Here is an 11,248-nt window from a genome sequence, read left to right on the forward strand (position 1 = left end):
GCCTAGTGGGACACATCTCATGTATAAAGAAGATCTTCGACGAAATTATATTATTGTTTATTATTAAATAAAAAATGCTTAAAAATAATACGTACCTACATCTACATTTGTTCCGTTTTCCCAACTTCCATTATTACCTACCACTATGGATAATTACACTTTTAAATTCTGAGCTGAGCGATGAATGTGTTGATTTTACAATGATGTGTGGATTTTTTTATGTGTTAAATATGTTTTTGGTAGGTAGGAAAGTAAATCTAGTGTATACTTTCAAATTTTGTCAAACTTTATCAAATTTAAAATTTACAAAATGTTCAACTTTTATAGCTTAGGACTGAAAATTTAAAACAAGATTCCGCGTAAGAAGGTTATTTTGGAACCAAACGATTTTAGTTATTTTGTTGTAATTTTATAATATTAATTCAACTTACCGGCTACTATATTAATAATAAGTAATAACAATATAATTATATTATAATAATATATTTACAAATATCTACACTGACTAACCGTTTCCGCTCAGAATCGTTTTTCCGTTTTCGTACACATTGATATTATATCATTGAATTAAAATTTAACACCATCCATTACACGGTGACCCACTTGTAAGCAAAGCGACATCCAATTATACCCATCTTTTTATTTTTAGTTTTTTTTTCTATGAATGTCAATAAAATTATATTTGTTGCGTAAAAAAGCTTGACAATTTAATTACAACTTAATACAAGGCTCCTAATATATTGTTGCAATGGTATTTGAAAAATATTAAAAATCCATAGTCACAATTTTTATTTATTAGCATTCAATGTTCAAATCTTGACAAAAAAACGTAAAAATGACGAAAATGTGCAAATTATTTTAACTTAGAAATTCATAAAAAGTTTTCTTTTTAACTCAAAGATTTGAAATTTTACCACAAGATTGCTCATACGTTTGTCTACCTATATCAAAAACATGTCTATAAGAAAGTCAAGTTAAGTTTTTAGGAGCGTTTGAAGTTCATATTTTTACAACATTGGATATTCACTTGATTTCTCATATAGGTATTTAGTGATTTTCTTATTTTGTTGTAATTCAAAAACAATAACTGTAAACACATAAAAATTTCTCTGAAAGTTTATATTTTTATTTTCTTTACACGATAAAATTTAGAAAATATTGTGACTTGTTCTGAGTTGTCGGACAAATTCAAATTTCAATTTTTTAGTTTTTTTTTCTATAAATATCAATACGATTTTATTTGTTGGGTCAAAAAGTGTGAAAAATTAATACAAGGTGCCTAGCCTAACCTGATATATTGTAACAATGGCAGATAAAAAATATTAAAATTACATAGGTAGGCACGTTTTTTTATAATCATTTAAAGTTAGAATTTTAACGAAATTTATCAAATTGAAAATTTACAAATTATTTAGTAGTTGAAAATGTATAAAATGTTCAACTTTTATAGTTAAGGATTACAAATTTAAAACAAAGTTCCACTTACTTTATTCACAATATTATTATCATCAAATATACTTAGTAATATCACAGAATAATTATTCTGTGGTAATATCATAGGCTAACTGACAGTTTTCGCTCAGAATCATTTTCTTATACAATGATATTTGATCATTGAATTCAAATTTAACACAATTACAGTGACCCACTTGTAACCTACTGTACAGAAGAGCGACACCCACTCGCCCACCTTTTTTATGTATGATTTTTACACTTTTTATTAATAATACAATTTTTATAGATTTCAGTTCAAATGTTGATAATGAAACATATTATTATAAGTAAATAATTGTAATCATGGTAATAATAATTTTTATCGCGAAAAAATATTTTGCTGATTAAACTTATCGAATGTTATATAGTAATATTAAAAGTTACGGAACTCAAAATGTATTTTCAAGATAAGGACAAGGTCATTATAACATAATATAATATGATATTATATACATAGTTATAATCATATTTTATTGTAAATGCACATAAAATAATATTATAACGTAAAAATTGTATTTTGAAATGATGATACACCAAATTATAATATACATTTTACAAAGTAGGTAGTAGTATACAATGTAAGTATTAATATTTTAACCATAAACTATGAGTTAAAAAAAAAAAGTTAAAAATAACACTTAATATAGTGTTATATTATATTTTTTTTTTATACTGGACGGATATTAAATTGTTTAAAGTTGCTTTTCTTCAATTAGCACAATCCAACGGGTTTAGGGTGTATATATTTGCATATAACGTTCCGCAAATTATTTTTTGCTTCATCTTGTTCCATTTCGTTGTACACCTGAAATGGAAAACAGTCATAAGTTAAATTATATTTCGGCTTACGGACACGGTCAAACACTATGATACATAATATTAATAGGTAGCCTGTGATTATTGTAGGTACAGTGTAACCCTAAAATATGTGTCATAAACTCACCCCGTTAATAACAATAGAAGGAATCTGAGCCGATTGTGGTAAAACAGTCTGTGTCCGATTGCTGTATTGAACCATTAACGAATCGCTTAATTCTCTGTTCATAAAACATTTCTTTATCTTGCCATAATAGTCATCGTACAAGCCCATATTTCTCGTACACTGAAATTAATACGAAATTTAGAGCAATCACATTTTAAAAAAAATTGTTATAGCCGTAAAAATGTTATTTATGTTGTTAAAATTGGAATAGCTAAATATATGCTACTACGCTGCAAATGACCTTTTTTGTTCTAATATATTATTTAATATAGTAAAAATGCAGCAGGTTATCTATCACGAAATGTTATTGAATTCAATGGTTTGAACTCTAATACATAATGATTTCGTCTAATTGAAAATTAAAATCATTATTATATTAAACTCTCTATCAATTTTCGAGTTAGACATGTTAAACTCTTCGAGTGGAAATGCTCACGAAAACAATAACAATATCGTATTTTAACGTAATTATATACAAAATAAATCGATCGTATAGTACAAATTATAAAAAAATAATTCTACCAAAATAAACTGAATAGTATAACACATAACTAAATATTTGAAATAAAAATATCAGAAGACTTTTATTGTTCGAAAGATTTTAATTTTAATTTTTAATAGATTCAAAGCTAAGCGAGAAATGTTTTTTTCATTTTATAATGATATATTTCATTTTCAAGCAGCAATTTATTTATTGAAACAGTAAATTTCCGTGTTAGCTCGGTAGTTTTCCTGATCACGAGCAATAATAACTACTTTTATTCTACAAAAAATATAAATTTCAACAAGCATGGTTTTTGTTAAACCCGATTCATTATTTTTAGAGGCGGGGATATGGTGTCAAATAGATGAAATGGGATAATTGTACCTAGGTACGTGTAATTTTAATTATTATTCGAATTTTTTTTACATTTATTTCTGGTCAAATGTAAATAGTTACTAAATTATAAGTATATTTCACTATATAAGCGATAATGTTAATCATAAGACATGTTGATTTTTATGCACTATATAATATGTAATTTTATCCATGAATGAAAACAAAATATTTTATAATGGTTTATATAGGTAGTAGTATAATAATATGCAAGCTAGAAGGTTTCATAAATTTGGCAATTTGAATAGTATATAAAATATCTTAACGGTTATAATATATTATCCTAATAGATAAATATAATTCTAAAAAGTATAATTGTTATTCAAATAATAATACAATTCCAAAATCCTTGCTTTTTAATTATATATTATGATATTTAATAAAAAGAATTCGGTTGAGAAAATGAGAAATGCGAAATTTTAATACGAAAATCGTTTTACTGCATGTTTTAGATCGTATTTAATTTCCACGATTTTCATTAGATGAGGTTATAAGTTTGTAACTACCTATACTCTACCTATACTAAATATAATAACATATACATAGGTTTGTGTACAAACACTTCACTGACCAACCAAAATAAATAATTATTTCAGTTTGTCATATTAAAAGTGTGAAAGTGCGAGTCTTACTTGATATCCCGAATGCGTTTCAACTTTAGAACTCATGTAACAGACCAAATAATTAGCCAATAATTGCAGTTTGGACGGTAGTACATGAATGCTACACGCTTGCCATTTATTTTTCATACATTCAGTTAGTCCTTTTTGACATTTAAAAAACCATCTTCCTTCGAATAATTTTTTCTGTAACGTTTAGTATAACAAAATACATTAAAATGAATAAACGTATATATAAACGTAGTACAATACATATTATTTAGTTGCAAATATATAAAAACAAAACATAATATATAATTATTATATGAAATAATTTTTAAATTAAAATATCAAGTTTATATAAGTACACTCACGTCAGATTTTCCGAAAGGCAGGAAATCAAAGTTAACATATTTTTGAAATTTTGCCAAGTTTGGTCCTATTTGATTTTTGAACAAGTCTACAGAATCCGAGCACAAGCTTCCGTAGTATATTGACACAGTTAGTTTCTGGAAAAAAAAATCGCAACAATATTGGTTAATTTGTTTGTCTTCCGAAAACAGTAGTGTAATATCAGTAATGGATTTATTTTTTCACTCACGGGCACGGAGTTTTGATTGTCGACTCGAGGCGCGTCGTACAAAGGTTTTGCCAAAACTTTTTTGGTGGTAGCTAAATCCATCGAACTAGTTTTAGTAACTATTACTAATAAAAATACGACGGAAAATGCAGTACTTGCAATCATTTCTAAGGATAGCTTATTACGATTTACGACTTACACAACTACAGCCGTACTCGGTAAAATTATTAAATGATTGTAAGTCCGTTTCGGTTGCGCCTACCTATATAACCGCACCACACGTCCCCGTCCGTTTATTCACAAAACGCGTGTGTATGGGTATGGATGCTCGAGACATTGTACTTTATATATACTACAATTATTATGCATATTAAAATAGTAATAGACCGTGTGTGTGTGTGTGTGTGTAGAATGAAAACATATACCTACTCCCGTAAAATCGGATGTTATTTTATCTCAAAATGGATATATCTACATAGGTATTTAATTAATAAAAACCGTTGTGCGTTAGATTACTCATCCGTTATAAAGGCCATATGCCCATATAATGTACCGCCGCTACATATTATATTATAATATTAAATCGGTAATAATATTAACTTGATCTCAAAATTAATTGATTCTTTTTTTACAGTATCATCTGCTCGATATGAATCGGATTTAGGACTACAGAAAAGCAACTATAGGGTAACTAGGATATGCATTTTTCAGAGTGCCTATAATATTAAAATATTTTGTACACTGTGGTATTATGGAGGGGGAGGAAGGATTCCTTTATCCTTTGTCGACCAAATCAATATAAATCAGAGCGTATGCAGGTTATTAACATAAGGTTATTACCACAGATCCACGGGAGTGGGGTGATTATTTTTCGCTAAACAATTTAATATATATAATTGGTCAAAGCAAATTATAGAATTAGTTTCAAATTTATTCTACGTTTAGAGTATTTAACCAGTCATATGCAGAGCCTCTTCAGGCCCTAAAAACCGTGGTAATAACCAGGGATCGAAACCGGTTTAACCGGTTTTCCAAAAAACCGGTTAAAACCGTGGTTTTCTCATTTCTGAACACCAGAACTGGAACCGGAACCAAAAGCTTTGAAACACCGGTTAAAAAACCGTAACCGAAACCTAAGACCTTAAAAAACCGTTTTCAAAACCCAAACCGAAACCATAGAATTGAAAAACCGCTCTTGTACTGTTCTTGAAAAACAGATTAAAATTTAAAACTAATGTCGGTTTCTTTGATTCCATAAATTTAATTATATTATTTGGTAATCTACTATTTTTATATGAAGAAATTATTATAGTTTGGATTTATTGATAAAAATCCCGATGCAGTTACTGAGTATTACGAAATATTAATATAATATATATTATTACTAAATTTATGATTGAAAATTGAAAATACAAATAATATAGTGTGATGTTATTGTAATATACAATTAAATATTAATGTAATCGAATAATGATCTCAACCATAATATGGCAACATAATATTATGTCGAATGCAAAAGTAGACACGAGGCACCTAAATTAGGTACAAAATATTCAAGTTGATAACACGAAATTAGTTCTGCTGAACGTTTATTTGTTATATCGTATATTGTACACTAATTATACAAAGTAGCCATATTTCAGGGCTTTAGACTCGGCCCTTATAATAGTTAATAGATAATAAAAATCGAGTCTACAGTAATTAGACAGGAAAATAAAATGGACATTTTTAAATACCGTTCCAAAAACCAAAACCGAAAATTTTCTAAAACCGTTCTTTAAACCGATAAAATATTTGAAAAACCTTTTTTAAAACCGAAACCAAAACCAAAAAATTTAAAAAACTGGTCTTAAAACCTAAACCAAAACCAGAAAATTTAGAAAACCGTTCTCAAGAACTAAAACCGTAACCGTTAAAATTTGAAACGGTTTCGATCCCTGGTAATAACCGATGATACAATCATGGCAGACGTTTAGACATTTTCTTAATAATAAGCCAAAAAAAAAACTGAAACTATGATTCTTGATGTTATTGCTATTTTACAATTTATTTTAGATCTATTAAAAATAACTAACAATAAATCTGGTTATCGATTAAGGTGGTAAATACATTTTTTTTGTATAAGGGAGACATTTCACTATTTCAGTTGGGGTTAGAAATTAGAACCCTAGAACCATACCCCTGCGCGTACGCCACTGAATATTGTAAATATTAAATAAATGATTATTATAAATAAATTCATTATTATATTATACTAATTGATCCTACGCACTTTGTGGCCCGTAAAATTACAACTGTTTCAAAAATTGTGATTGTTCAACCCCTTTTGAGTGTAAATCGCTGCAGTAAGTACAACTCAGCCACACTGGTAGAGTGGTAGACAATGTGTGAAAATTCGATTTGATGTATGCTTGTACCTGATCTGTCCGATTAGAGACAGATCTGAAGCTTGTTTAAAGAGGTGTCGAGTGGGAATATTTTTAGTACAATGAAAATGTTATTTCTATATTAATTAAAAATTAACTTATATGAGTTCATATGAAAATCCGAGTTCAGTTTAAATAGTCTGAACAAACATTGATTGACAATTATTATTTTAATTAATATGATCAATTAAATATACTTAGTTACAGTTTATAAATCTGACTTTTCTGAGTAAGTACACAAAATATCACTTTTTAAATTCAAAAGTATAAAACTTTAAATTTGGCATAAATGCAGTTCAGCTCCCAAGCGTTATTTAGATTTTTTCTTCAAATATTCGGTATATTTGGTAACTACTAACAGATTGGATTATTTTTAATAAGAAATAAGTATAAAATAATACAGTTAGCACACAGGGGCGTCATTTGGGGGGGGGGGGGGGGCAGGGTGTGCAATGGCACCACTAACTTAAAAAATGTTAACAATTGGCCTGCCATTAATACTCCAATGCGCCGTCATAATTAACTTATACATGTTTTCATATATAGGTAATATAAAATATATATATTTTAAGTTTTTGTATATGTACAGTAATGACATTAGCTGGTTGCTTTAACTGCTTATAAGCTTTTAATTCTTTGAATTGCTAGCTATTTAAAAGTTGCATTAGTCGTTATGAGTTTCAATTAGAATTATAAAAAGGAAGGAAAGAATATTTACATAGGTTTGCATAGGTTTCCTACATTTATATATATATAAATATATATTTTTTTAATGGCCTGGTGAAATGTCAAAATTGGCCTGCCTAAAAGTTTGCACACCCAGAAAAAAACTGAAATGACGCCCCTGGTTAGCAGCACAGTTAAGCTATACACACAATGTAAAGATTTTATTATTTAAAATTTTAAAATTTGAGTTCAATACTATTTTATATTTTTAATGTTTGTCTGCAGAGTATTACATTACATTACATTGATTATTTAAAAAAAAAACAGTGAATCTGAAATTATTTATTGAATTAAATTAAATTTGTGTATAGGTACCTATAGTATGCATTATCTATATTGTATTGAACTGTTTCTAAGCCTATACTAGAAAATCTAACTGAACACAAGATTGAAAAAAATGTGTGAATGCTTGATTTTTAAACTTGGCTCGGGTTATATAAACAGACACAACTTAGCCAAATCCCTCTCCCTTACAATACAGGCACGTCAATACTCTTAAATTCTTAAGACTATATTTTGTGCTATACTGCTAAAAAGCATTTATACTTTATATAGCTTATATTATATAAGTACATACTATTTACAATATTGTATGCCTACAATCTACATTAATGACACATTGCTAAATGTTTAAGAATTTTAGCACGTAAAAAGTTTTTCGTTGCTGCCTACTGGTACTTTCAACGGAAAATATGACTTTAAGTACATACTCGACATTTGAATACTTCCGTTAACCACTCGAAGAAGAATCTCAATGAATGAAACGCATGTGACAACTATTTGACCATTGAAGTTATAATAATATTATGTAAATATAAATACGAGTTTTTCAGTAATGATGTTGATATAAAATAAATGAACTATTTTTGTGACATTATTGATTCTACGTAAATAAATTGACGTGTAATAATTATGAATTGTAGTTTTAAACACCGAATAATACGATGAACACTGTAAAGCCCAGTTATAAGACAGTCTTCTAGCTGTTAGGGTGTCTATTAAAAATGTTCAACACCCGTAGGGAAATTGTAATTCAAAGGCACCGCCGTAAATCTAATACGAAGAATTCGAAAATTAAATCTTTATTAATACCTAATAGTAATTATTTACGTGAATTTTCGTCGATCACAAGCTTACATGGCATAATGTATTTGGGTGAACCACGAAGACCTCTATTGGAAAGGTGAGTATAAATAACCATTAACCAATAACCAAATCAATGTAAAAAAATTAAGTTGTATTGAAAAAAAAAATTAAAACATACCCAACACCTTCCCTACCCCTTGTCTGGTATTATAAATACCATTTATACTTAAAACAGTGTACTTGTAATAGTGTATGTGATAATTACTATTAAATCGTAATCACACAAAATGTCAAAAATTAATATTATTATTATTGCCTATGTACCTAATATTAAATAAATAAAATACATTTTACAGTAAATTATAACATTTGTAAGTATATTCATAACTGCAGTTATGTTTAAAGACTTTGTAGCTCAAAAAATTTAACACCACTGAAACCTATTGAGAATGTGGACTATGGGTTGATATGATTTGAAAATTTGAAAGTACTTTTGGAATAATATAGAATATCTAGAATAGAGTAGAATATAGTAGAAAAGAATAGTATAGAATAGGAATTCATTATGTTTCATCACGCGGTGCTATTAAAATCAAAACTGTAACTGTGGTAGACCAATTTTTCATAGATTTTTGTAGGAATTATTTGAAATATGGTTCAAGTTTATTAATTATTAAAATTTAAAATTGTTGGTAAAAATAATTATGAATTTATAGTATGTTTATAATATTATATTATATGTTTAGTCGAAATGTTAAAGATTACATTTTTCTGGTAATATTTCTAATGGAAACTGTTTCAGGTTCATATGGCAAGTCGCAACATAATATAATAGTATAATATATTATATAATATAAGTTATAACAAATTACCTATTACTTGTGCGTTTATGATTAGTTTATCTGTATTAATTGTATTTTTAGATATTATATTTAAATGCAATCATGTAGTTTGCAATAATTATTTTCTTATCACTTTTTTTTTAAAAAAAAGTCTATATTTCAACTCGGAATATTATTGTTCAGTATTTATTTTTATTATATAGGAACTTTATTATTATATACTTTATGAGCTAACCTTATAAGTCAAGTTGCACCAATAAGTCAAAACCACGTTCAAACCGAGAAAATAATTAGAATTGTTTTTATTGAAATATAGTGTTATAAATAACTATATACATTTTTTAATATACAATAAATCAAGCTCTTGTCACAAAAAACAAATCCTTTAACAAATTAATTGAATATTGAAAATGAATATTGAGCTACCTAATCGTATCGGAGTCGGATAGAATTGGTTTCTTTAACAGAGAAATTGGGTAAAAAGCGAGCCCTTAATTTGAAGTTTTTATTCATTTATTTTTATAAATATGGGCGGTATTTTTATGAAATTTATATCATTATATTAATTAAATATACAGATACAAGAGGTAAATATTTTAAAATGTCGATAATTCTCTAGGGTTTTTTGGTTTGGTGTTATGTCTTTGGTGATGTCCTTATGCGGCTTGCAAATATATCAATTATACAGCAATTGGTTGAGTAGTAGAACGATATTAACGTTGGATAACAATAAGTATGGCATATGGGACCTACCGTTTCCGGCAATTACATTCTGTAGTGATATTCAGCTTCAACATATCGAAAATAGGACACTTGGAGACGATGTTTTTAATAAGTAATAATAATAATAATAATTTTAAAGATAATAATCGCCTTTAACATTGTAAGTATGACATTTTTGATTTTAGAGAAACCGAAGACGTAATAAATTTATTGTGCAATAAGTTTGAACTTTATAAAAACGTGACATTAAAAACGATTGATTCAAAAAATTGGGAGCACGTGATTAAGGTTAGACAAATTTTAGATTTAATTTATTCATTTTTTATTATTTACTCAGTTTCTATAAAAATATATTAATAGCAACATTATTTTAAAGATGTTTTAATTTGAATATAGCATTTTGATGTATCAATATTTTTTTGGTGAAAAAAACGATACTCTGTTAGAAGTGAAAAATATGTTGTACCTATTGGTGATACTTGAGTTATTTAAAATATTTTTGTAATACATTTTTTAAAGTTTTTTTTGTTGGTGTTTTAAGGAATTATTAATCTTTATTGTAAGTATTAAATTCTTACACACGATTTTAACTTGCCTCTATTTATTAAAAAATATTTATGAAAAATACATAGGTACTATTTATTACAATAAATAAAATGTTATGAAATATTTTAGAAACGTACATGACTTTTCTATATACCTATACATATACATTTGCTTAAAAATATATTTATATGTATTCTACTTACATAATATAGTAATACAATATACTACGTATACAAAATAAAAAATGTTAAGAAATATTTAATTTATAACAATTTTAAGGGGATTCGATACCGTTATTTTCTGTTTTCGTCTAATACACGCATGACATAGTATTTTAGACCTGTTTTTTGCCAAAGATACCAATTGA

The 11,248-nt window shown here is 27.1% G+C and overlaps 2 protein-coding genes across 2 annotated transcripts; one reads left to right on the forward strand and one right to left on the reverse strand.

The window, feature by feature from the left end:
• Nucleotides 1-1,944: 1,944 nt before the first annotated feature.
• Nucleotides 1,945-4,863, reverse strand: LOC100167762 (gamma-interferon-inducible lysosomal thiol reductase). Its single transcript, XM_001951015.5, has 5 exons — nt 4,554-4,863; nt 4,327-4,461; nt 3,986-4,159; nt 2,438-2,596; nt 1,945-2,299 (listed from the first exon to the last, which is right to left on the reverse strand). Exons 1-5 carry the CDS (start codon nt 4,695-4,697, stop codon nt 2,207-2,209), a joined length of 705 nt encoding a protein of 234 aa, XP_001951050.1. The 5' UTR covers nt 4,698-4,863; the 3' UTR covers nt 1,945-2,206.
• A 3,149-nt stretch (nt 4,864-8,012) lies between these two features.
• LOC115034163 lies at nt 8,013-10,720 on the forward strand. The gene is made up of 4 exons (XM_029490004.1): nt 8,013-8,867; nt 10,232-10,447; nt 10,521-10,623; nt 10,712-10,720. The coding sequence occupies exons 1-4, from the start codon at nt 8,689-8,691 to the stop codon at nt 10,718-10,720; spliced, it is 507 nt and encodes a 168-aa protein (XP_029345864.1). The 5' UTR covers nt 8,013-8,688.
• Nucleotides 10,721-11,248: the final 528 nt, after the last annotated feature.

Source organism: Acyrthosiphon pisum, chromosome A2 (genome assembly GCF_005508785.2).
Source record: "Acyrthosiphon pisum isolate AL4f chromosome A2, pea_aphid_22Mar2018_4r6ur, whole genome shotgun sequence".
NCBI lineage: Eukaryota > Metazoa > Arthropoda > Insecta > Hemiptera > Aphididae > Acyrthosiphon > Acyrthosiphon pisum.